The 27,078-nt window shown below is 42.5% G+C and overlaps 1 protein-coding gene across 1 annotated transcript in view; it reads left to right on the top strand.

Annotated features, from left to right (window-relative positions):
• Positions 1 to 27,078, top strand: part of LOC117385935 (pyruvate carboxylase, mitochondrial-like) — a 683,990-nt gene that overhangs the window by 17,423 nt on the left and 639,489 nt on the right. The window contains exons 5-9 of the mRNA XM_033983216.2: positions 6,610 to 6,775; positions 6,899 to 7,044; positions 17,584 to 17,701; positions 18,544 to 18,611; positions 21,673 to 21,756. Coding sequence (XP_033839107.1) covers positions 6,610 to 6,775; positions 6,899 to 7,044; positions 17,584 to 17,701; positions 18,544 to 18,611; positions 21,673 to 21,756 — 582 coding nt within the window. The remainder of the gene's footprint in view (positions 1 to 6,609; positions 6,776 to 6,898; positions 7,045 to 17,583; positions 17,702 to 18,543; positions 18,612 to 21,672; positions 21,757 to 27,078) is intronic.

The following is a 27,078-nucleotide window of genomic DNA, read 5'->3' as shown; positions in this document are numbered from 1 at the left end:
TCATTTTCATCTCATTTCTTTTATGTTGCATTTGCATCACAGGAGTATTGTGTCTGGGACTTGTCTCCCTCTCTCCCTTTATATCTCCCTCCCTCCGTCACTCCCCCTCTCTGTCAGTCCCTCGCTTTGTCTCTCCTTCACTTCCTCTATCTCTCTCTCCCTCTATCACTGTCACACCCTATCTTCTTCCCTCCCTCCCTTCCTCCCACTCTTTCTCCCTCCGTCACTCCCTATCTCTTTCACTCCCTCCCTCCCTCTGTCTCTCACTCCCTCCCTCTGTCTCTCACTCCCTCCTTCACCTCCTTCCTCTGTCACTCACTCCCTCCATCCCTCCTTCTGTCTCTTCTATTTCCCTTCCTCTATCTCTCACCACATCCCTCCCTCCGTCTGTCTATCCCTCCCTCTATCTCTCCCACCTTCCCTCCCTCAGTTACTACTTGCCTTCCTCACTCCCTCTGTCACTCCCTCCCTTCCTCCGTCAGTCCCTCCCTTCCTCCCTCCCTCTGTCTCTCCCTCCCTTCCTCCCTCACTCCCTGTGTCACTCCCTCCCTCCCTTCCTCCCTCCTTCCTTCCTCCCTCCCTTTCTCCTGCTCTGTCACTCCCTTCCTCAGTCTCTCCCTCCTTCCCTCCCTCCTTCCCTCCCTCCCACTCTCTGTCCCTCTGTAACTCTCTTAACCCCTCCCTCCCTGTGTCTCTCCATCCCTCTCTCCCTCCCTCCCTCCCTCCCTCTCTCAGTCCCTCCCTCCCTGTGTCTCTCTCTCCCTCCCTCCCTCCCTGTGTCTCTCCCTCCTTCCCTCCCTACCTCCCTCCCTGGAGCACGCACTGCCACTTGTCCATTATCGTTCTTCGGATCAATCTCTCGGTTGATAATTTTCTGTGTGGGCGTGTGGTCACTGAGCCGAGCTGAGAAAACCTTCACCGATGTCCAACTCATTTTTCCGAATCCGTCTGTCTGTCTGGGAGCGCCGCCACAGAGATTCCGAGTGCGTCCGTGTGTCCGAGTGTGTGTCCGAGTGTGTGTCAGTGTGTGTGTGTTTAGGTCTTCACTGTCTGTATTTAAATGTACATCACAACATGAAAAACGTGGAAATACTGGAAATGTCTCAGGTTTTAGAAAGGCCTGCTGTTTATGATCAGTTAAAGTGCAAAAAAAACACAAAACATCTTGATCTTTTCCGTTGTGTTCTTAAAATTAGAGAAAGTACCATGTTGCTGTAATACTGAAAGTGAACACAAGAGGGCGCCCCGCCAAACACAAACAAATATTCAACAAAAGGACAGGAGAGGAGGCGTTTAGAAGAGTGAACATGGAGGAACAGCAATTTTACATGGTACAGGACGAGCGTAGTGTTTATCCTTTGACCCAAATGCTGTTGTGTCCTTGGGCAAGACACTTCACTCCCCCTCGCCGCCTCGTACACTGGTCTGTGTGTGAGTGTGTGAGTGTGTGAGCGGTCCCTTGATGTGTTTTGAGTTCCTTGAAGGTGGAAAAGCGCCGTATAAAAATGTTCCAGTTTCTACTTTGTGACTAGTTGTAGTAAAATCCACCGTGTTCATGTAGGAGTTTAGTGAAGATTAGATTTTTGACTGTTTTGTGACACAGAGAGGAGAGATCTCCTCCAAGGACCAGAGTCACAGGCCGAGGGCTAAACATAATAAAGTTTTTGTGGTTATAAATCTTGGGCAGAGAAATTGGTTTTTAAATCTTGTGGTTTTGGGACGAGTGGGAGTCGAGGAGGAGTGGGAGGGTAGAGGAGGAGTGGAGGGTAGAGGAGGAGTGGAGGGTAGAGGAGGAGTGGGAGTGGAGGGGAGTGGAGGGTAGAGGGGGAGTGGAGGAGGGTAGAGGAGGAGTGGGAGGGTAGAGGAGGAGTGGGAGGGTAGAGGAGGAGTGGAGTAGAGTTGTAGGTGTAGATTTGTAGGAGGGTTAGAGTGTGGAGGTAGAGTCTAGGGTTAGAGGAGGAGGAGGGTTGGAGTCTAGGGTTAGAGGAGGAAGGGTAGAGTGTAGAAGTAGAGGAGGAGGGTTAGAGGAGGAAGGGTAGGGTGTAGGGGTAGAGGAGGAGGGGTAGAGTGTAGGAGTAGAGGAGGAGGGGTAGGGTGTAGGAGTAGAGGAGGAAGGGTAGAGTGGAGGGGTAGAGGAGGAAGGGTAGGGTGTAGGAGTAGAGGAGGAGGGGTAGAGGAGGAGGGCTTCAAACTACTGTACTTTGTTGTATCTGATGAAAATTCACATTCCCACTTTGGACAAACCCTAGAAGGACAAACATGGTTGTTTTTAGTCAGTAGTAGTAGTAGTAGTAGTTGTAGTAGTAGTTTACTCCTTCGCCGTTAGGACGGAGCACAGTCTGTCAAGATGAAGTAGTAAATATTAAATCCAGGTGTTTATCTAAATTATATTGTGATTATCTACAACTACAGAGACTCAGTATAAATTTAAACCTAAACACATATTCTGAGATAAAAACGTGGCTGTACTATAAAAATCCTATGAAATTAATTAGATTTACCACGAGAATCAAACCTCAAAATGAAGTACTTGTTTTGATGAAGTACTATTGTTGCATCCTGAGCATCAAACCACAAAGACTCTGATTATTTAGACAGAATATTCTGCAGAACAAAATGTTTTATACAGTAAAATCATGTACTGCAGTGTAGTTTGTTCTGAAGTCCATGAGATTCTTGTGATATTTATACTTCAGTCTCCTGGAGTTTACCTTGTGTACTTTGAACAGAACTGCACTTTTAAAAGTATAACCTCAGCTGCAGTACTTGTATGTGTGTGTGTGTCTCTGTGTGTCTCTGTGTGTGTGTGTCTCTGTGTGTGTGTCTCTGTGTGTGTCTCTGTGTGTGTGTGTCTCTGTGTGTGTGTCTCTGCGTGTGTCTGTGTCTCTGTGTGTCTGTCTCTGTGTCTCTGCGTGTGTCTCTGTCTCTGTGTGTGCGTCTCTGTGTGTGTCTCTGTGTGTGTCTCTGTGTGTGTCTGTGTCTCTGTGTGTGTGGGGGTGTGTGTGTCTCTGTGTGTGTCTCTGCGTGTGTGTGTCTGTGTGTGTCTCTGTGTGTGTGTCTCTGTGTCTCTGTGTGTGTGTCTCTGTCTCTGTGTGTGTGTGTCTCTGCGTGTGTGTGTGTCTCTGTGTGTGTGTCTCCGTGTGTGGGGGTGTGTCTGTGTGTGTGTGTGTGTGTCTCTGTGTGTGTGTCTCTGCGTGTGTCTGTGTCTCTGTGTGTGTGTCTCTCTGTGTGTGTGTCTCTCTGTGTGTGTCTCCGTGTGTGTGTGTGTCTGTGTGTGTCTCTGTGGGGATGTGTCTGTGTGTGTCTCTGTGGGGATGTGTCTGTGTGTGTCTCTGTGTGTGTCTCTGTGTGTCTCTGTGTGTGTCTCTGTGTGTGTCTGTGTGTGTCTGTGTGTGTCTGTCTCTGTGTGTGTGTCTCTGTGTGTGTGTCTCTGTGTGTGTCTCTGTGTGTGTCTGTCTCTGTGTGTGTCTGTCTCTGTGTGTGTGTCTCTGTGTGTGTCTCTGTGTGTGTGTCTCTGTGTCTCTGTCTCTGTGTCTCTGTGTGTGTCTCTCTGTGTGTGTCTCTGCGTGTGTCTGTGTGTCTGTGTGTGTCTCTGTGGGGATGTGTCTGTGTGTGTCTGTCTCTGTGTGTCTCTGTGTGTCTCTGTGTGTGTCTCTGTGTGTGTCTGTCTCTGTGTGTGTGTCTGTGCTGTTCTCCCTGTATCTGCCCCTTCACAACGGGACGGCCCATAATTCTAGTCGGGCCCCGTGTCCAGGAGCAGATGGTCCACAGTGATGCAGAGACGGGTCTATCCGTCAGCCTCAGCGTCTCCCGCTCCCTGTGTGTGCACGCGGGGGAGCGTTTATCACTTTGCGGGGACTAAAAATCAGCACACACACACTCGATTTGTGCGGAACTCGCCTCAAAAATCACTCCCGTCAAGTTGTGCGTTTAAATGTGTTAAGGTTAAGGGTTAAGTTGAGGTCGGAAATGAATGTAAGTCAGAGTAATGTCCCGAAAAAGAATGGAAACGCAACGAGTGTGTGTGTGTGTGTGGGGGTGTGTGTGTGTGTCCATTGTAGCTCAGCACTTTGACTGTGACCCCGTTACACACACACTCTCACACACTCTATGGGGGATTTGAACAAAGATGGAAACAAACTACAGGGTTTTTCTGATCTAAAATGGGAGCGGTGCAGTTTGGAGTGTGTTTCAGGAGCAGTTTGAGTCGCAGGTTCGATTCCTGGACGGGCTGGGGCTGTTCGTTTTCCTCTGGGTAGACGAACTCGAGTATTAAAGTGTGTCGGGAAAGAAGTGGATTAACTGAGTGCGACGTCACCCACAGCGTTAGGCTAAAGCTAAATGAAGCTAATCGATGCTAGAGCAGTTATAGCGACGAATTTGGAGCAGATTTCCATATTAGGAATTACGACCGCGAGTATCATAGCAACCAAAGAGCCAATCAGGAGCGAGGCTGTTGAAGGTAACGCCCCTTCCTGCTCACACCGCTGGTTTAGCAGTGAGCGGAAGCTTAGCAACGGCGTCAATCAAACCTGTTACTGACGTTAGCGGGACTGATTTCGGGGGAAAAAGGCGCCTGATTTGTCTGTTATTAATATTTATATTTTGATTTATGAGCACAATAGTGAAATAAAAACCCCAGGATCATGTAGAGGATTAATATGAACATTTAAGAACAAAATGACGAGTCTGACAGCAGCAGGTACAGAGAGAGTGGGCGCCGTTTTAAAAAACTAAACTAAAACAAAAAAAACAACCCACAAAATAACAAAAAAAACCAAAAAAAAAAACACACAAAATAACAAAAAAATAAATTACTCAATATAACAAAATATAAAATCAACTTGAGATAACTAAAAAAAAAAAAAAAAACTCAAAATAAATTTAAAAAATGAAGAAAATTAACAAAAAAAGAAACTCAAAATAACTAAAAAAACCAACCTCAAAATAACAAAAAAAAACCCCACACACAATAACTAAAAAAAAAAAAACCCAAAAAAACTCAATATAACAAAATCAACTCAAAAATAACTAAAAAAAAACAACCTCAAAATAACAAAAAAATGAAGAAAATTAACTAAAAAAAAATGGATACACTCAATACCCCCCCCAAAAAAAACAGGATCATGTAGAGCAGGTTAAAACGAACATTTAAGACCAAAACGACAAGTCTGACAGCAGCAGCTACAGAGAGGAGACAGTTTTTCAATAGAAAGTGAATTGGAGCCAGAGTCGATGGAGCTGGAAGCGCCCCCGCGCTCACTTCCTGTTTGGAACGCAGCAGTTAGCAGGTTAGCTATGTCCGTTTGTATTTGTACGTAGCAAATGCCAAATAAAAAGATCCTTAGATTAAGACTTTTGGCTTTAAACTCTATAAATCTCACATGTCTAATCAAAATATAACCCCAATAATTAGCAGGTAAAGTGCATAATGATGTTTTTCCCATCTTGTGAAACTCTATTGGCAACTGGAGAATAACAAAGACGGCACTGGGCTGTTTCACTGCTGCTAAGAGTCTCTTGTTTGTCTCGCTAACAGGAGAAGCTAAAGCAGTTTCCTTGTTGTGTAATGGTTCGTATCCCTCATTAATGCTGACTGTTAACCAGGACCCACTGGGGCTCTTTACAGGATTCCTCTTGTATCATGTTGTTGTACATTCCCCCAACACAAACACTTGAAAGAAAACGAAAAAAATACGGAAACTAAAACGTTACACACATAATTTTAAGTGGGAATGAACAAGTATCAGGTAAGCTGTAAAGTTATGTAATATAAGGACACTAAATAAAAATAGAGCTATAAAAACTTCCTCTTCTTGGTTCAGGCGTCTATTAATTTTAGATTTGCATGTGATTCTTGCGTTAGTTTAGCTGAAATTTTGTGTGACGATTATCATGGCCATCACGATAATTATTTAAGTTTAAAAATATTATGGATGTGAACGATTATCTTTTTAATATTACGAATAATTTCCATGTTTAAACAGCTGTTACAGGGTCTTCTTGGCTTTGAACCAGCAGCCTCGTGCATAATAGAGCTATAGTGTGATTGACTTTTTTGCGTGTTTTGATGCCTACGATTATATCCCCAAGTTTCATGCGAATTGGACAATGTTGACTCTTTTATGTGTACTGTAGAGGGCGCTGTTGTACTTTGTTATGAGTAAAAATGACAACAATCTAGCAGAATATAATGGATTAGCAGGGCTGTCAACTGGAATTTGGGGGCTTAGGGCAGGACATCTGACACGGGCCTCCCTCTGTCCCGGGTTTGAGGGTCTTAGGGTCCTATTCTGGGCCCCCTAAGACCCTCAAACCGGGGACAACAGACCGCTTTGTCCCCCCCCCCCCCGTCGACGCCCCTGTGGTTAAGTAGCTTTTTTCTGCACATTCTGGTGATATTAATCTGGCTAACAAAGATGATCCCCATTGTTTGTCGTTTACCTCATTTTTTAACCTCAAATCTTCCTGAATATTGATTAAAATAACACAGAAATATCCTTGTAAATCTGTCACATGCACAGATTTGCTTCAGATCCACGGAAAAACCAAAGGCTCAACGTGGTTTCTGTTTGTAATTCCGTGTTTCTGCTCTCCTCTTTTCTTTAGGACAATAACGTCGACGCGATCCACCCGGGCTATGGCTTCCTCTCAGAGCGGTCAGACTTCGCCCAGGCCTGCGCCGACGCCGGGGTCATGTTCGTGGGTCCTACCCCTGACACGGTGCGCAAGATGGGGGACAAGGTGGAGGCGCGGTCCCTGGCCATCAGCGCAGGTGTGAACACGAGCTGGATTCTGCGTTGGCGGGTTTCTCAGTCTAGCTCTTCCGTTGTACGCTGAAAGAATCACCGTTCTAGATCATCTTTTAATACTATTCATTTACCCTCCCGTCCTGCAGGTGTCCCCGTGGTGCCGGGAACAGACTCTCCCATCTCCAGCCTGCGAGAGGCCCAGACGTTCGCGCAGACCTACGGCTTCCCCATCATTTTCAAAGCGGCGTACGGAGGCGGCGGGCGTGGCATGAGGGTGGTCCGAGAGATAGAGGTCAGTTTGAAGATCGCGACGGACGACAAACGCCACAGATCGATGCGGTTTAAGGCGGATAAAATGATTCAGAACGGTTATTTGCTGAGTTTCAGACGACAACACAACACGGTTAAGTGGTAATTTGTGAAAAGTTTTGCAGATAAAATATAAAAAAGAGTCAAAGTAGGATCCATAGTAAAAGAAAAATTCAAATTTGCCAAATGGACTAAAGTTTCTGCTCATCCAAGCTGCTTTCAGAACTGAAGAAGTGTCTCGAACGAGCAGCCGAACGTCTTCAATCCTACAACTTTTTGTCCAGTTGACAGATTAGAATTTCTTTTACTATAATATAAAGCAGTTGGAACAAATTTATACGGAAAAATATTCTAAATGGGGCGATATCGGCTCAGTTAGTAGAGCATTTGTCCGCGAAGTTTGGCCGTTCGAATCCCGCTCTCGACACTAAAAACATAATTGGTAGAGCTGTCAAAAAGGTCAAAGGTGTGATTCCAGTTCTGCCGTCATGTCTGGCGTGTGAATGTGTGTAAAAAGACGAGCAGTTCCTTGACGTAAAGCGTGTCGAGTTTCTTTTAAGATGGCAAAACCATTGACCAAAACATGAGCGTCATCGACTAAAACGGCAGAATGAAACACTTTAGTACTTCCTCTCCGTCTGTAGTGAGGCAAAGAAATTATTTATTCAACCTTCTACGCCTCAAATCTCATCGTATCGCCAAAAAATACCCAAATTTCACGTGATACCGACCCCGAAAAGCACCGTTCTGTGTATCATCCATCGAACGATAACTTGATATAGTCATTATCGTGACAGGCCGACGGACAAATCCTTCTCTTTACGTTAACAAGTCCAGCGGAGTGTTTTGTTGCGTCCTTCATTTCCTCGTTTACATCTGCCCCCCGCGTCCCCCTCTCTCGTGTTTACGTAGGCCGTCGTAATGATAGGCTGTCGTACGGGCTCCTCGCCGTAATCACCGGGTTTATCGTGCAGCATCTTTTTATATTCTAAAGCGTTTATGTTCTGGTAAAGACGGCCCGTTTCCACACACTCAGCGTTCGTTAAGTTTGCAACTGCCAGCGAAACTTTAAGGTTTTGTTACTGCTTTAGTTTTGAAACGTGAAAGACAAAACGGTATCGGATCAGATTAGCCGTTATTGTGTTGGTTTTTATGGCGGAAAAAGCTGACCGCGTCAATCCAGTGCAATAACATTTGATTCGACGCAATATAAATTCATCAGAACTTTCCGGTCTGAGGCACAACGGCGTCTGTTCCATGATGCTCCTGTAGAACAAGCATGAGACTAAGAAAGAAGTGATTTGGTAGTTGGATTTTGGTGTTAGGTTGAGCTAGAACAGAACAATTAGGGAGCGGTAAAGTGGAATAAAACGGGCGGACACAAAGATTTAAGGCAGGGGTCTCAAGCTCAAATGAGCCAGGGGCCGCAGGAGGCAGAGTCCGGGTTAGGCCGGGCTCATCAGGCTTTTAAAATTTTCTCAAACGTCATCGCTGTTTTCAACGTACATGAGGAAATCCGCCAATTCTTGTGGATTTTATGGATATACGTCGTTATTTGTTGAATCTTTTGCGACCGGAGAACACGGCCACACCAGGTAAAGCCACGCTAACATTAAACTTTCATATTTTCCTGCGGACCAAAATTATCCTCTTGCTTGAGACCCCTGATTTAAGGGTTAGGGTTAGTGGCTTGTTCCATATATTGAGTGAAAAGTGAAAAGAAATACAAATAAATACCCAATTTTTACACATTGGCAGAATAAAATAACTAGAATGTCAAGCTTGAAAACATTTTGGCTTAATAGTTGACCTTTATATTAACCCTCTGGTGCACAGCGGTCACTGCAGTGGACAGCTACTAAAACATAACTCTCTCTTTAATGCATTGGTTTATGTGGTGGAGCCTCTAGAGTGCTCTCTGCTGCCACACTCCATTGAGGTCAATTCAGTGGTCAGTTGGTGTAACTGCAAGTAAATTTCCTCTGGTTTTCTTATTCAGGCCTAAACAGTGTTGAAATTTCCCCAAAAAATTGTTGAAATGTTTTTCAAAGCATAAAAAGAAACATGTGTTTGTATATTTACAATAGAACACAAGTTAATTCATTTTTACAGGCAGTTCACAAAGTTGTTTTATGTCCTGAGAAGAATAAAAACACTCTTGACCATAATTCATGCATCAGAGGGTTAACTCAAATTACATATTTTCTGCACTATAAGCCAAAAAATGCATAATAACAAAGAAAAAAATGTGGTTGTCCGTGTGACCGTGACAAAGAAGTGAAATTATATACTCAGATGTGACTTATATTCCACATTTAAGTCACATCTGAGTATAAGTCGCACCCCCGGACAAACTATGAAAAGGAAAAAAAGTGCGATTTGTAGTCCGGAAAATACGGCACGTGCACTTCCAGGTTATAATCCTATAGTCAGCGGTGTGTAACTCAAAAACTCTTAATGATTCAATGTTGTTTGTGTTGTTATTTATGAGTTTCTAATGATAGACTGTATAAAAAAATGGACTAAGGGAGTGTGACGTCAACCAGACAAATGAAGCGCATCGAGCTCGTTTCACAACAAAACACAAACTGAAGTGACAACTCCCCAAAACGGGAGTCACAGAAACGAAATAGATTCACAATAAAGGAAAGTTATTCGTCGCCGTGATGCAAAACAAACGACCAGACTCGCCAAATCCCTCGTTTAGATCGGTCACAGTGGTCTATATTTGACGTCAGCGGCGGTGGTAAAGGTTTTAGGACGCGGGTGGCATTATTTAATAGCAAAAATAGCAAAAACGCAGCCGTCTTGTTGCGCTTTCCTTCCAGTTTTGCCAGGAGAGCAGCGCGAACGAGCACATTGTAAAAATATGCAGATGAATTTAATCAAACATTTAAACAAGGACTAGACGGACTGGATAACCCGAGACACAGGGTTTGACATGATCGGAGCTGAAATGAACAAAACGCGTCAGAAATCTCCTTTTAAACGAGCGTAATGTGAAGTGAATGTGACCCAGAGACGCCGTCAAGTGTCGGGTTGTCATAGCCGTTTAGCGGAATGGTCCCTGGCGGCGTTTTTTCCCCACTACAACAACACGTGTGACTGCTGTAGACTCGAGTTAACCGCACTCACGCAGCAGATGGTTTTTCCTCCAGACTGACAGAGAGCGGAAGATCAGGTCCCTGGCAGAGGTGGGCGAAACTAGTGCACCTTCTGTCGAGGGAAGAGGCTGATTTGAAGGGATTCGCGAGTGAGGAAAAACGTGGAATATTTGGCGATTGAAATGGGTCTGATTCAGAAGAAAACGACTAAATAAAACCGTTTTTTGACTACAGTGCGGCTATTAATATCGATACTCCTAATAAAGTTTGAATGCTGTACTTTTTAGGTCGTGTGACGTCGCGCGCAGCGTTCAGCTCCAGTCAAATGAAGCTAACCGATGCTAGCAGTTATAGCGGCGAATTTAGAGCAGAGTTTTATGTTAGAATTTCCGACCGTGAGCATCATGGCAACCAAAGAGCCAATCAAAGTGCGAGGCTGTCGAAGGTAACGCCCCTTCCCGCCCGCACCGCTGGTTTAGCAGGGAGTGGGCGCTTAGCAACGCTGTCAATCAAACCTGTTGCTAACGCTAGCGGGAGTGACCTCGGGGAAAAGGCGCCTGATTTGTCTGTTATTAATGTTCATATCTTGATTTACAGACACAATAGTGAAATAAAAAACGCAGGATCATGTAGAGGGTTAATACGAACATTTAAGACCAAAATGACGAGTCTGACAGCAGCAGGTACAGAGATGAGTTTTTCTTTTCTTTATTTTTTTATTTATTTAAAAAAATACCATACAAAACGTAACAGGACTTGACAAGAAACATGTAAAGGAGACGAAGAAATAGACAAGGAAATGATAAACCTGGTACAAAGCAAAGGACAAGAAACAGAAATAAAACAGTGATCAGAGCTCGGGCGGGTTAAGGGGGTGGGGCTGGAGGCGGGGCTCAGGGGGCGGGTTAAGGGGGTGTGGCCTTACAATGAGCTAATGTTTGATTAATGAGAAGGTAAAATGAATGAATGAGTTTAGTTTTGAAGTTATAACTAGTTTTGACATTCAGTTTCAGGGTTGCGTCGCCATTCTCTTTTATTTCCATTTTCCTTTCTTCCCTTTTTATTTTCCTTCCTTTTGTGTGTGCGTGTGTGTGTGTGTGTGTGTCAAGTGATGTCCAAAGTGGATTAAAAGAAGGGCCTTTTGTGAGTATTTCTACAGTTTTTCAATAGAAAGTGAATTGGAGCCAGAGTCGACGGAGCTGGAAGTGCGTCCATGATCACTTCCTGTTTGGAACGCGGCGGCTAGCACGTTAGTTCTGTCCATTTATATAAACAGTCTATGGTTGCAAGTTGAGGCTGTAGTTGTGTCTAAGTTCCAGGATCGTTTTGACTCTTGTAGACGATGGTTTTGTCGCTCTGGTGTCACTTAAATTTTATATCGTATTGGAAAATGTATTTTTTTTTAAGCTGTTTTTAGGCCATATCCTCCAGCTCTGCTCCCAAATGGAACATGAGCCACTTTTCCCCCCTGAAGATATTTCCATAAACCGTATCCAAAGAGAATATCACCACACGCTCGGGCTGAGGTCGTCTCTCAAAGCGTAAACACTCTGTTCCACTTTGTGATGTCGTCATGTGGTAATACAGGAAGTGCTCCACTGTTTTTAAATGCCACACACCTGGAATCTCTGCTAATTTTTACTGAACTCGACGTAAAAGGAGCTGTTCACTTGAAAACTACCTCTTCATGATGTCACAAGGTGGAACGGAGCGTTTTTAAGCAGGTACTTTAATACTTCAGTCGATTTTCTCATGGGATTCTTTTACTTTAGTCACTTTTTACTTCTGTGTCTGTGCTTTTTCTTGACAATATTGAGCGTTTCATCCTCCACTGTTATGATATAATTTGAAACTCAGCACTAAAGTAGCAGGTTTATGAAAGTTTACCTTGAAAAATGTGTTTTTTTCTTGTGCCTGGTCAGTGATCTATACAAAATGGCGACGCTGTGCAATCATTGAGACATATGTGTGAGCCATACATCAGAAACGTGACCTTTTCCCTATTGTTCTCCGTCTAATTAATTAGGTGTTGACATTTCGCACTGTTCCCGACTGTTCTCAGGGGATTCACCTCCAGCAGATGTGAAGAAATGGCTCTGTGTCATTGTGTATTTTATTGGTCCGGTCCCAACACGGGACACGGGGAGTTATTATAGCCGGTGTTAACAGTGCCTCTCGTTAATAGACACACATATTTTAGTTAACGTTTGAGTGTAATTTTGATTATTAGACACATTCAGTTCACATTATTTCCCTGCTGGAGGAGGAAACTTGCTCATTTGAATTCAGAGGTGCCGTAACGACATAATTTAAACATATTTGCAGTGATCTGGATTAGACCTAAGCCTTATCCACAAAGATAATTAATGTGACTCACTAGCTTAGCAGCATTAAAACTAATTTAAAGCAAAGGTGGAGCAAATAGAACCTGTGCACCTGTATAAAGAAATGGTTTGTAAGAGTTAAAAAAGCAGTTTTTGGTAGGAAAATCCCTCCAACTTTGAGCAGGAATGGAGGCCTTAGACATTGACCTATCTCCCATTTACCCTCCTGAGACCTGGTGTCCTCATCTGTGGACAACACATTTTGGGTTGTTTAGGCCACACTGCAAATTTTTAGAAGAACAGCAACAAGAACATGTTCAATTTTTAATAAGAGTTTAGAATATTTATTCATTTTTTATATTTATTTATTTTTATTTAATTTTGTAATTTAATTTTTTTTTATGTATTTATTATTTTTTTTACCTGTTTATTGTATTTTAATTAAATAAAAAAAACAAGATAAAAAAATAAATTAATCTTTTTATTTTATTTTGTATTTATTTTTATTTAATTTTAATTATTTATTTATTTTTTATTATATTTTTTTTATTTAAAGGCACACATCTTCCTGCACCTGTCAGCAGCACAAATGAGACACATTGTTCCAAGAGGCACATTTGTTTCTCATTTTTAGTTTTTTACACAAAATGTATGTGAAAAAATGTAGTTTTTGCAAATAAAGTCTTGCAAGAGCTCGGGTCTCAGGAGGTTATAACTCCATCTTGAGACCCAAAGCTAACAAAGAGAACAATAGGGTTAGCCAGGATGCTAATAAGTGACATCACTCATTAGGCGCTTGTATGACTCAGGTGCTTTCAGTTTTAGTGTAGTTTGCCTTATCTGTCTGAAGGGAGGGGCAGTGTCCAGCTTTAATCTGACCAGAACTGAAGAAGTTGACAGATTTTATAATTTTCTTTTGCTTTGGATCAGACCTGGACGACTGTGGCATTACAGAGATACGTGTATATTATGTAAAAATGTCGCAGAGTAGTCATGTAAACGAAAAATTTACTCCAACTTTTTGTCCAGTTGACAGATTTGATGACATTCGTCTGCCCGTCCAAGACACTTTGTGGTCAGATTACTGCTGGACACTGACTTAAATGTCTAACTACAACGAAACTAGACCTAGCCGACAAACAGGTGGATTAGCGTCAGTGTCGTTAGCGCCTCCTTCAGACAGATATAAGTCAGTGTCCAGCTTTAATCTGACCGGAACTGAAGGAGCGACTTGGACGAGCGGCGAAACGTCTTCACTCCTACAACTTTTTGTCCAGTTGACACGTGTGAATTTTCCTTTTTTGTTTGATGGATCAGACCTGGACAACTGAGGGATTACACGGACTTGTTGTCGTGTGTTTTTTGTCCGTATGTCGCCTGTGATGTCACGTTTAAAGCCACTGTAGGTCACATTCTTAAGGCGGTATTATCAAAGGTGGTAGCACTAAATGTACAAGAAACAACACAGCTCCCGTTTAGTACTACAAAAAGAATAAATACTAGAGATACTCGTGTTCGATATTGGCTCCGATACTGAAAATGTTCATGGATCATATGTCGTTTTGAAGGTATCGGTTCAGTCGATATCACGTTTTGGTTTATAAATCGGTGGAATAACACGATTTACTGTCCAGTGTCGACTCAAAACATCTCGTAATGTCAAACTTGTATTTTTTCAAAGTTGTTCTGTCGCTACTTTAAATAATCAACACTTACGCAACACATTTGGATGATTTTTTTTTACATGCGCTGTTTATGTTTAAAGGAAATAAGTTGGATCTCAGTTCAGTATTGGCTACGGGCGGATATTTAAAGCCAAAGTATTGGTATCGAAACAGAAGAACACTGAGCCTTTTGCACATATAGTAATGATTATAACGGACGTCCATATGTGAAGTAAAGATAAGTCGGCTCTGATGTGACAAAATATTAAAAATAAAGCTTTGAATCAGCTCCAAACCTGATATTTTTAGTAAATTCGTAAAGCTAATATTTCAAAACGAGCCTTATAATGTCCAAAGCGCTGCGTTCGTGTGCGGCGCTGTGGAGACGCGCCATCTCTCGTCCTTTTGTGCCGACGTGACGTGTTTTTTTTTCCGCCGTTTCACTTTAACACGCGGCGCTTTTGGACGACGACCGCGGCGTTTGTAGCGAGAGAGTAATCCAAAGTTTCCAAAGAGTGTGAATATTTTAAAGAGCCCGTATTACTCTACTTTCTGATCTGTTCTAATGTCGTTTCCTCGTCAAAAACAGACCTGGAGTTGTGTTTTTAGTTCATTGAGGTCTTCTCTCAAAGTCAAAACGCTCTGTTCCACCTTGTGATGTCATCATGTGGTAATACAGGAAGTGCTCCGCTGTGTTTTTAAACCCCACGCACCTTCACTAGTTCAGTAGAGTTTGGAAATTCCAGGACTGAAATCACCCGAATGATTCAAAATGTAAAAGGAGCTGTTAACTTAAACTAACACTTGATGACATCACAAAGTGGAACAGAGCGTTTTGAGCTTTGGAGATGTAACAGATTAATAAGTGTTACTCAAATGTGTGAATGAAACAAAACACAACTCCAGGTCTGTTTTTGAGGAGTTAACAGTAACAACATGACATAAAGCTACAAGAGTCAGTTTTTGTGTAACGTAAGACATTTAAAGAGGAGGTGTTATGTAAAATTGTCTTGTATAATGTTGTAATCTCTCCCGGGCCCTGTTTGAACCGTTCTTATGGTTAGCAGTACGATCCGATCCAAAGCTCCGCCCACAAGCCGACGTCACTCTGCTGTTTTTCATAAATATTCAAAAACATGACACAAAACAATGCACTACAACTTCACAAACCTGGTGCAATGAACATAGTCAACCCCCTAGCGGCCGTGTTCCAAATAGAAAGTGAGCGCATGCGCTTCCTGCTCCATTGACTCTGACTCCAATTCACTTTCTATTGAAAAACTGTGGCCTTTCTCTGTACCTGCTGCTTCAGACTCGTCATTTTGGTCTTAAATGTTCAGATTAATCCTCTACATGAGCCTGAGGTTTTTATTTTGAGTTTATTTAATTTTCTTTTTTTTATTTTGAGGTTGTTTTTTTTTTTTAGCTTTTTCCTTTATTTTATTTATTTATTTTAGTTATTTTGAGTTAATTATTTTTTTTTTTTTTGTTATTTTGAGTTTATTTTATTTATTTGTTATTTTGAGTGTATTTAATTTTCTTTTTTCTTTTTAGTTATTTTGAGTTTTTTTTTAGGTTTTTCCTTTATTTTATTTTTTTATTTTATTATAATATTTTTTTTGTTATTTTGAGTTAATTATTATTTTTTTGTTATTTTGAGTTAATTTTGTATTTATTTTTTTTTATTTTGAGTTTTTTTGTTTTGTTTTTGTGTCCTCTCTCTGTCTCTGCTGCTTCAGACTCATTCTGGTCTTAAATGTTCGTATTAACCCTCTACATGATCCTGGGGTTTTTATTTCACGATTGTTTCTGTAAATAGAGATTTGAACATTAATAACAGACAAATCAGACGACTTCTTTCCCCCGAGGTCATTTCCACTCGCCTTAGCAACAGGTTTGATTGACAGCGTTGCTAAGCGCCCGCTCCCTTCTCTAGTCTGGTCGTTTATGTGGAGGAATCTGGAAGTTCGTTTTTTCGTTGCCTCCGTCGCCTCGGGGCGTGTCGCCGTGTGACAATCCAGCCCGTCTGTCAGGAGAGGGCTCAGGGTGGGGCGCTGTGAGCACAGAGAGGAGGAGAGAGGAGGAGAGGGAGAGTGGGGCGACACTATCTGACAAACACAGATTGAGTCACGACCTTTGACCTCCTCCAGTCTCCGCCTCCGAGTGATCCTGTCCCTGCTGCTTCCCCAGAGGACGAGTAAACAAGTGTGTCCAGAGAGACAGAGAGGAGGGATGGAGAGAGAGAGGAGGGATAGAGACAGAGAGGAGGGATGGAGATAGAGGGATGGAGAGAGGAGGGAGAGAGGAGGGATAGAGAGAGGGAGAGAGAGGAGGGAGAGAGACGGAGACGAGGGATGGAGAGAGGGAGAGGAGGGATAGAGAGAGGGAGGAGGGATGGGGAGAGAGAGGAGGGATAGAGAGAGGGATAGAGAGAGGAGGGATAGAGGAGGGATAGAGAGGGAGAGGAGGGGGGAGAGAGAGGGAGAGAGGAGGGATAGGGAGGGAGAGAGAGGAGGGATAGAGAGGGAGAGAGGAGGGATAGAGAGAGAGGGAAGGGATAGAGAGAGAGAGGAGGGATAGAGAAAGGGGGGTCGAGAGAGGAAGGGATAGAGAGAGAGAGGAAGGATAGAGAAAGGGGGGTCGAGAGAGGAAGGGATAGAGGGAGAGGGGGGATAGAGAGACAGAGGGGATAGAGAGAGAGGGGGGTTGGAGAGGGGAGATAGAGGGGGAGGGGGCTAGAGAGAGACGGGGGGTAGAGAGAGAGAGGGGATTGAGTGAAAGAGGGATGGAGAGAGAAGAGGATAGACACAGAGGAGGAGATGGAGAGAGAAAGACAGAAGAGGACACGAGGAGAGGGATAGGGAGCCAGAGAGGACGGACGGGGGTAGAAACAGAAACAGAGGGAGGGAGGTGGGGGTGGGGATAGAGAATTGCCAATAAATATAAAAAAATTCAAAATGCTTTTGTTAAAAATGTTATAATTAGTTTGCACACACAGATACAGAAGAGACGATACAAAGAGGAAAGACTTTAATAATAATTCATAATAAATACTTGATGAATACTTAAGTACTTCAGTATTTGTAACTACAGCTCATGAGGTTTAAATGCTACTAGAGATGGTCAAAACGGGTTTTATCGTGGCCGATACCGACACCGATTTAGGATCCAAAATATCGGCCTCTGCTGGAGATTTAAGGTCGATATCCCATACGCTGAAAAGGTGAAATATCGGCGTGGTAACTGTGTATCTCTGTTGTTACTGTTTGGTGTTTTGTTTTTAATTGGACAGCGCGTCGCTCCAGACAGTCCCAGATGTGCTGCTGCGGACGCTTCTGTTTCATAAATGAGATTCATGTTGTGAAGAGTGAAACACGCTGTACGTCTCAGCGGCGGTGACCCGGGCGTATGGATTTGTGTTGTTTTTCAGGAGCTGGAGGAGAATTACCAGCGGGCCTACTCGGAAGCGCTGGCGGCTTTTGGGAACGGAGCGCTGTTTATCGAGAAGTTTATTGAAAAACCCAGACACATCGAAGTCCAAATCCTCGGTAAGAGCCCTCAGACGCTTAAACTGTGTCTTTTTGTTGTGATCGAAGCCGTGTTCATTAAGTCGGAGGAGTCGGCGTCTGTGCGTAGGAGACGGGCAAATGAACTGGTGTGAACGAGCCAGGGGCCAGTCGGGGCCAGTCGGGGCCATTATTTCAACTCATTATGGTCAGTGTTGAACCTCTGCTGTCCGGAGGGTGAAATAAAACACTAAAGGAGAAAGTGAGCGTGCGGAAAGGTCTTTGCTTTGAATATAACACGATGACAACAGGCTTCCCTCACCCCAGACATGTCCTCCAGCTCCTCCGGTGGGACCCCAAGGCGCTCCCAGGCCAGCCCAGAGACACCGGCCAAAGCACAAACTTGTATTCACCTTCACTTTTCTTCTTTCCAACTTCCTTCCACGCCGACAATTTTCCTCTTCGTGAACATTTTGTGATGATTATTTGCAAATATTTCTCTGGGAAAATCTCATTAGTTTATTGTCAGTGCAAACATTAAAGCAGCATCGACTTAAAATGACAGTCATGCCTTTTAATTCATCTTCTCGCGGCCACATAAAATGACATGGCGGGCCGCATTTGGCCCCCGGGCCTTGAGTTCGACACTTGTGATGTAGAGCGACAGCAGCTCAGTCGGTCGATTGTCCACTGATCCGCTCCTTCAGATATAATATATGTAATTTTGTGTCTACGCTTTGAAAATACCAGATTTTGTGCATCATTTCATTTTCCGTTTTGCTCCACACTCTTTCTAAACTCCATCCTCACTTCCTGACCGTATTCTCACCCGTTTCTCCTTGCGTTTTTGTTTCATTTCTCTTCTTCTTTTCTCTTTTCCGTAGGCGACAAGTACGGAAACGTCATCCACCTGTACGAGAGAGACTGCTCCATCCAACGCCGGCACCAAAAGGTAAAAACTACCATCGTTTCCAGCTGTTCTCGCTTCCTCGCTTCTCTCTGGCGTTATGCTAATTAGCCGAAGCCCGCGGCACGCACAAAGGTCACCCGCCGGAGCTCCACCTGCGAGCCGTCCCCCCCCGCTCCCCTGCGTCTCTGCCTTTTTTTATTTCCACTAAAAGGCCAATTAGCAGCGTTAATAAATAAGGGGATTACGGCTGATGGCGGTTAGACCTGCGATGGCCGTGACTCTCCGCTTCAGCCGGGAGTAAGCGGATTACCCGACGAAATTAACCGGAGCGAATGCCGCGTGAATGGACTCCAGCGCGAGGACGCCACGCCAAGCCGTCGTCAACGAAATTACCTTAAAGCGCCAAAGAGAGATTTATGGCGCTGTACCGCTCCGTCCTGAAGGAAGAAATGAGCAGAGGAGAACAAACCAGTGACAAACCTTTTTATTTTTTTTATATATACTGGAAAAAACCCGATATTTGTTGAGATATTTGAACCACAAACCCACTGGTAAAGAGGCTGATGGGCCTAATGTCGTAATAGTTTTACAGTGTGACTTTAAACTGAGATCAAATGTCCCTGAATAGTTTTCTAAATGTCTTCTAATCATTTTAAATAATTACTGATCAGTGTTAATTTGCAAAACTAATGTGAGTACTGAGTCTAATTACCACTCTGAGTACTTTATTACAAATTTAAGTACTGATTACTATAAGTTACTTTGAAAAAAATGAACCGCGCAGCCGAGGAACCGACTTATAAACGTCTCGAGTTCTTCTTTCTGCTGTAGAGCCTGATTTCAGACACAGGGGGCGCCACTGTCCTCCACCGATGTTTGTGTTTTGTTTGTGCGTCTGACTCGATCACGTCCTGTACTTGTGTTTTATAGTTTTATAGTTTAAGACACAAATCTATGGATTACACACAAGTAACTGTAATCCAAGACATTTTCAATAGTAACTAAAGTAATCTGATTACATTCTTTGTAGCTAGTTACTCCCCAACACTGTGACTGATACACGGTCAAATACATCTGAAGATAAAACCTGAATAGACTGACTCCTCCAGTGAGGTGCTCTGTATGAATAGACTGACTCCTCCAGTGAGGTGCTCTGTATGAATAGACTGACTCCTCCAGTGAGGTACTCCGTGTGATATCGAGGCTCCAGACCCTGCAGTCGCTCGCTCCTCCTCAGTCTGCTCCTCGAGGTTAAACGCTGAGGGCAAATCTTACAGGACAATTAAAGTTTTATCTTCGTCTTCACAAACGACTTTCAAACTAAAAAAAAAAAAAAAATCTATAGCTATTAGCGCATTTTATTAAAGCTGCACACTGCAACTTTTCTGCTCGCCTCCATGGAGTAACGTGAGCAGTGGAGCAGTGGAGGCCAGGTCACAGGTCAGATCTGTGGAGAGGGTTTGTAGTTGAGTAAACGCAGGACAGAGGAGGATAACGCCGCGCTGTGGAACCTTATCTCCGTGGAGACGAAGAAAGCGACCCTTTGGCATTTTCCCCCCTTTTATCTGAATCTCCACGTCGTCCTTTGAGAATGTGCCGCGTCGTCAGAGTCGACCGGAGCCGCCGCTTTAATCACAGACTCCAGATTAGTATGGCTGATATTTAATTATGCGCCAAAGCACTTTTCAATCTTATATTTTCATCACTTGGCTCCTTTTAATCAAATTACAGTTTCTAATCCTATCTGTGTCAGAGGCTCGTCTCTTCTTAATCTGCCTCTGTTCCTAATCTCAGATCTGTTTGAATGTGAGAGCGGGGCGGCTCGGAGCGGGGCGGCTCGGAGAGAGGGGCAACTCGCTCAAACTGATCTGGGATTTAGGGAGTGACAACATTTTCTGAGTTTTTATCTACTCTTCTTTTTGCCCGTGTAGTGTTTTTTTCTTCAGATTAAGACGAGGCTCAAACGTGACACTTGAGTAAATGTAAAGTGAATAAAATCTGTAGCGACGGAAGACGAGTCGACTGAAGTAAAAGTGTTAAAGTACCTGTTTAAAAAGGTACTTGGAGTAAGGAATAAAAGCGTTTCGTGCAGGTTTTGAGTCTTGTAAAGCTTCAAATGTAGTGATTTTGTTCAACAGAAATCATTAAATCAGTATTTTTATTTGTATATTTTTGTTTTCTCAGATTATAAACGAGTTAAAACGACTTTTCAGCAGGTCTCAGACGATAATAAAAATACTTCATCTTCTCAGTCCAGTTCTGCAAAGTAGTGGAGTAGAAAGTACAGATATTACTCTCAATTGTAGTGAAGTAAAGTTAAAAAGTATCCACTGTGAAATATACTTAAGTACAAATTTTAGGGATCTGTACTTCACTTCAGTGCAGTACTTTACTACTTTTACTTTGTTTTGTTTTGTTTCACTGCTGATCAAAATGGATAAAACCGACTTTAAACTTCTGGTTGTGTTTTGATATTTGGTGCAAAGATTTTCCACAACATTAGTTTAAGACAAAAGCTGTTCACAAAAATGTCTTTCCAAAAAAAAAATCTAAATATTTGGAGTTTTTTTTTCTCCATTAGTTTAAGAATGTTGTTACTATAGTGAATCTTTTGCCTTATGTTTTAAATCCTCTACTTCAGACCTCAGACTACTTATCGTCCTTCAAACCAGGTTCATCTTTCCTTTGGCTCTGTGTTTAGGCTGATTAAATGCCCTGTTCCACCTTGTGATGTCATCATGTGGCCATACAGGAAGTGCTCCACTGTGTTTTTAAACTCCACACACCTTCATTTCTAGAATTATTTGGATAATTTCAGACCTGGAATTGCCGATTTCTACTGAACTAAAGGTAAAAACGTAGCTGTTAACGTGAAAACTACCACTTGGTGACATCACAAGGTGGAACGGAGCGTTTTGAGCTTTGGAGACGCAACAAAGACACAACTCCAGGTCCGTTTTTGACGAGGCAACGGCATTTTGTGTAATACAGGCTCTTTCGATGCTCTAGTTCATGCTGTATTTCTGTTTGTCTTCCTTTTATTTAAATTCTTTTCTGCGTTTTTGTTTCGTCGTTATAAACTGGATGTTGTTTTTTTTCAAAGGTTGTGGAGATCGCACCCGCTTTCCAACTGGACCCCCATCTGCGAGCTCGCCTTCACGCCGACGCCGTCAACCTCGCCAAGCTGGTAGGATGAAGTTTTGTCTCGATTTTTTTCGCCTTTATTTATTGTTTTTAGACAAAGATGAAACACGTGCAGGTATCGACATCCGAGTATCGGTTCAGTCGATATATTTGGACGTGTAAATTGATGTTTTTACTGGCGGTAGTTGCTCCAGAAAGTCTCGTAATCAGGGAAGTCGACGAGGGGGGACAAAGGGGTCTGTTGTCCCGGGCCCCCTAATATTAGACAGGGGGGGCCCATTTGCGCTTTCTCGCCCCAGACCCTGCAGATTTGTGTGGACGGCCCTGCTCCTAACGTTTGAATTTTGATTTAAACCAAATTTTCTATAGTTTTTTGTGAGATAAACGGCTACAGAACACGTTTAGATCATTTCTGTCTTATTTTATTTGTGTTTTAAGGAGAGACGTGCTTCAGTTTGTGCTCTGGTATCGGTTAATATCAGCAGATTCTTAAAGCTACGGTATCGAAATGGGTATCGGCGCTAAAAAGCCTGGATCGGCGACTCTGTTTTTAGCTCATTTTCTACCTGAAGAATGAGGATATCGATCTGGGTGTGAGGCAGAACTGGAACATATATATTTATTTTTGTTTTTTTATAATAAAGACGGCTGTTCCTGTAGATATTTGGGAGAAGGTTGGACAGGTCAGACGGAGACGGACTCGGGGATCTTCGAAACAGGATGCATCATGGGTAGAAGTTTGCTAAGGCCAAATGAATCGATGTAACTGATGGGGTTTGGAGGTTGACTCGAGCAGAACTTTAACTTTGAATATATTTATCAAGTCCAGGCCAAACCCCATTACTGTTTAGTTTCCATTTGTTATTGGTTTGTGCGAAACTGGATTCTCTCGAGGAATTTTAATGCGGCGCTATCAACCTGTGACCAACAAACGGCAAAATAAATGACTCTATTTGCAAAAGGTTTGAACAGAAAGTCAACAACGTGAAGGAAAATGCACTTTGAACAGTGTTTATTTGAGCAGACACTGGTTTGACTTTGTTGATTCCAAATGCAAAAAAAAAACAAAACAAAAAAAGTTATTATTCTGTGAAAAATCCAATTGTGTAAAAGCCGAGGTAAAACCAGGTGAGTCCTACTGTAGTACTACTACTATCACCACTGTAGTACTACTACTATCACCACTGTAAATGTGTTTACTCGTACTACTACACACAGTCTAGTACATGTACTGCAACTACTTCTGTTACTGCTCCTACTGCTACTACTACTACTGCTGCTATTACTACTACTACTTCTTTTACTGTTACTACTGCTCCTACTGCTGTTGGTATTAGTACTGTTACTACAACTACTGCTATTGTGACTGCTACTAATACTACTACTGTTACTACTGCTACTACTGCTATTGCTCCTACTGCTACCATTACTACTACTACTAAACTGTTGAAACAACTTTTATGACTCCTCCTCCTGTTCCTCCCAGTACCACAGTCCCTGGTGTTGTACGCAGGTGTGTGTAGTTGTACTGTGTTGTGTGTAGTAGTTGTACTGCGTCGTGTGTAGTACTTGTACTGCGTTGTCTTTGTCGGTGCACATGTCGTCGCTCTGAGGTGTGTGTAGTAGTTGTATTGTAGTACTTGTACTGCGTTGTCTTTGTCGGTGCACATGTTGTCGCTCTGAGGTGTGTGTAGTAGTTGTACTGAGGTGTGTGTAGTAGTTGTACTGTAGTACTTGTACTACGTTGTCTTTGTCGTATTTCCAGACCACAGGGAGCTCTTGTTCTAGTAGAAAAGTTTCCCTCACACGAGTGTTTAAAGTCCAGGCTCGCGTCTCCGAGGAGCTGAGCTGTAATGTTCTTCAGTGTTAATGGAGCAGCTGAGGATGATGGGTAATGAGCAGTGATGTGCCACAGGAACGACCTTCACGCTCCAGTTACACAAATACAAAATGGAGGGGAAAAACTTTGAGCTGATAAATGAAATGAGCTTTGTGCTGTAGGATGTCGTGTCATTTCAAACTATTTCAGTTCTAAATAGAATTAGATTGGACTCGATACCGATTCCCGATACCACGATGATCAAAAACACACTTTTATACACTACAATGTGATTTTCAACATTACATGGTTGTACATCCGAGTATCGGTTCAGTCGATGTCATATTTGGACGTGTAAATTGATGTTTTTCTGGCGGTAGTTGCCCCAGAAAGTCTCGTAATCAGGGAAGTCGACGAGGGGGGACAAAGGGGTCTGTTGTCCCGGGCCCCCTAATGTTAGATGGGGGGCCCATTTGTGCTTTCTCGCCCCAGACCCTGCACATTTGTGTGGACGGCCCTGCTCCTAACGTTTGAATTTTGATTTAAACCAGATTTTCTATAGTTTCTTGAGAGATAAACAGCTACAGAACACGTTTAGATCATTTCTGTCTTATTTTATTTGTGTTTTAAGGAGAGACGTGCTTCAGTTTGTGCTCTGGTATCGGTTAATATCAGCAGATTCTTAAAGCTACGGTATCGAAATCGGTATCGGAGCTAAAAAGCCTGGATCGGTGACTCTGTTTTTAGCTCATTTTCTACCTGAAGAATGAGGATATCGATCTGGGCGTGAGGCAGAACTGAACATATATATTTATTTTTAGTTTTTTATACTGAAGACGGCTGTTCCTGTAGATCAGCGGCGTTAAACTCATTTTCACCGAGGGCCACATCAGCAAAATGGCCGCCATCGAGGGCCAGATGTGACTGTGCGGCAGAGTAAATGTCACTAAATGTAACCGAATGTCATGTAAAATAAATGTAATTACCTTTTTAACTTGTTAAATAACGGTTTCTGTGATAAACTGATATTTTTAAAAGTGTGTATCTGGTCAGAACCTTCAGCTCTGCTTCAAATTTGTCCTTTTACAGACTTTTAATTATTGGACAATTTGTTGTTTTTTCTTGCAGACAAACTTTTTCATACTTAGCTCCGTGTTTGGGGTCAAAATGTCGACGTAGATTGTACCGACTCCGCCTCAAAACACAAAAAACACACAGGATTTTTTCGCCTCAAAGCACAAACTTGTATTCACCTTCTCCTTTCTTTTTTCCAACTTCCTTCCACGCCAACAATTTTCCTCTTCGTGAACATTTTGTGATGATTATTTGCAAATATTTCTCAGTTCCACTTGCTGAGAACATCTCAATCTCAAACATTAAAGCAGCATCGACTTAAAATGACAGTCCTGCCTTTTAATTTATCTTCGCGCGGGCCACATAAAATGACGTGGCGGGCCGCATTTGGCCCCCGGGCCTTGAGTTTGACACATGTGCTGTAGACATTTCGGTGATTTAATGTTGAAAATCACATTCTACTGTCTAAAGAAAATGTTTATCATGGTATCGAGTCTAGATTTAAATTTGACTTTTGTGATAACACGACATCCTACAGCAAACATCTTTTCATTATTCAGCGGAACAAAGTTTTTCTCCATAGTACTTTCTTCTATATTCCCTTATGCCCTTCATTTCTGTGCTGTGAGTGTGTTTTTTAGTATCGATACCTGCTCAAACGAGTATCTAGTTTCGATACTTGTCAAAACTATCAAAAATCGGATGCTAATCGATACTGAAACGACTCCAGTCTGATATTAAAACACATTTTACCAGAATTGTGAACGTCTTGAAATGGTTTGACTTACACATTTTAGTTTGGCTTAAAGTTTATTTATGTTTCCTTTCCGTTTCCATGTGAAGTTTTGATGTTAATTAAAATTATACATCTGGATTTTGATCAACATGACATAATTAAATTGAAAGGATTATATTTCATGCACAAAATACAAACCACACAGATTCATCTTTCTGGTAAATACTGCGCTCGTTTGATGTAACTTTGACTTCGTTTCGTCGCCCGGCCCCTCGTGTTATCAGAAAATAAGTTTAATCAAAATCAAAACTCAAATCTGCTGGTGTCGGTGCCAACTTTTGGTTTCTCGGATTGAAACGGCAGCATCAATGAGCCAATTTTATGTATTTAACAGAAGCAGGTCACGTGTCTGTTCTTCAAATACGAATGGAACAGAAAACGAGTCAAATATGAACCAAACTCTGCCCAAATCAAAAGTGAAAGTAAACGTGTCGTACATTTAAAGTGTGGAGCGTTTGCGTAAAGACACGACACGTAAAGTTGAGTAAAAGTGTAAAGTTATTTGACGTAAAGTTCCATATGTGGAGAAAGTGAAGAGCACAGATCTCTGCTTCTTTTGCACGTTTCTTTTGAATTAGAACTGGACCTTGTAGAGCCGTGTTATTTATTTTTATTCTTTTATGTCACATGTGTCAAACTCAAGGCCCGGGAGCCAAATGCGGCCCGCCATGTCATTTTATGTGGCCGCGAGAAGATAAATCAAAAGGCAGGACTGTCATTTGAAGTCGATGCTGCTTTAATGTTTGCACTGACAATAAACTAATGAGATTTTCCCAGAGAAATATTTGCAAATGATCATCACAAAATGTTCACGAAGAGGAAAACTGTCGATGTGGAAGGAAGAAAAGTGAAGGTGAATACAAGTTTGTGCTTTGAGGAGAAAAACCTGTGTGTTTTTTGTGTTATGAGGCGGAGTCGGTACAATCTACGTCGACATTCGGTTACATTTAGTGATATTTACTCTGCCGCACAGTCACATCTGGCCCTCGATGGCGGCCATTTTGCTGATGTGGCCCTCGGTGAAAATGAGTTTGACGCCGCTGCTCTAAGCCATATGTGTAAATTTAAGGCCCGAGGGCTAAATGCGGCCCTCCACATCGTTTTACGTGGCCCTCGACAGGGTAAATTAAAAGGTACGATGGTCTTAAAATGTCGTTTTATCAGTAGATACAGTTACACAGACATTTTTCACATCTTTGCAAATACATATGTGATATTTGTAACTTGAATAAGGAATACAGAAAGAGATGAAAATGTGACGCCCCTGCTTTATTCTCTTCTCAGTCTTGTTTTCTCTTCTTAAATCACATTCCCATCATTTTAACAAAGAAAACAGAACAAATGAAACCAAAACGATCACAAATTGCACATTATTTCCTTACGTTCTCAAAATAAAGTTGGCCTTTTTTAGATTTATATATTCGACCTGCTCCTCCCAACGAGACACAAACCAGCCTCGTTTGTTATTTTCAAATGCTCTTTGATTTCATAAATGTCTAGTGTTATTTCCCGCCGCGTTGTCAACTTGACCTTTCCTGTTATAACCATTTCTTTGTTATACATTTCTTGGCGCTAAAGAGGCATTTATCCTTCATCTAATCCTGTAGTTTTTATGTACGTTTGAATAAATCCTGCGGTGTCCAGTGTTGTTTCATCAGTGGACAGTCGCTCTGAAT

This window comes from Periophthalmus magnuspinnatus, chromosome 18 (genome assembly GCF_009829125.3).
Source record: "Periophthalmus magnuspinnatus isolate fPerMag1 chromosome 18, fPerMag1.2.pri, whole genome shotgun sequence".
In the NCBI taxonomy this organism is placed as follows: domain Eukaryota; kingdom Metazoa; phylum Chordata; class Actinopteri; order Gobiiformes; family Gobiidae; genus Periophthalmus; species Periophthalmus magnuspinnatus.
The sequence above is the reverse complement of the archived record's forward strand: the minus strand, read 5'-3'. Positions and strand labels throughout refer to the sequence as shown.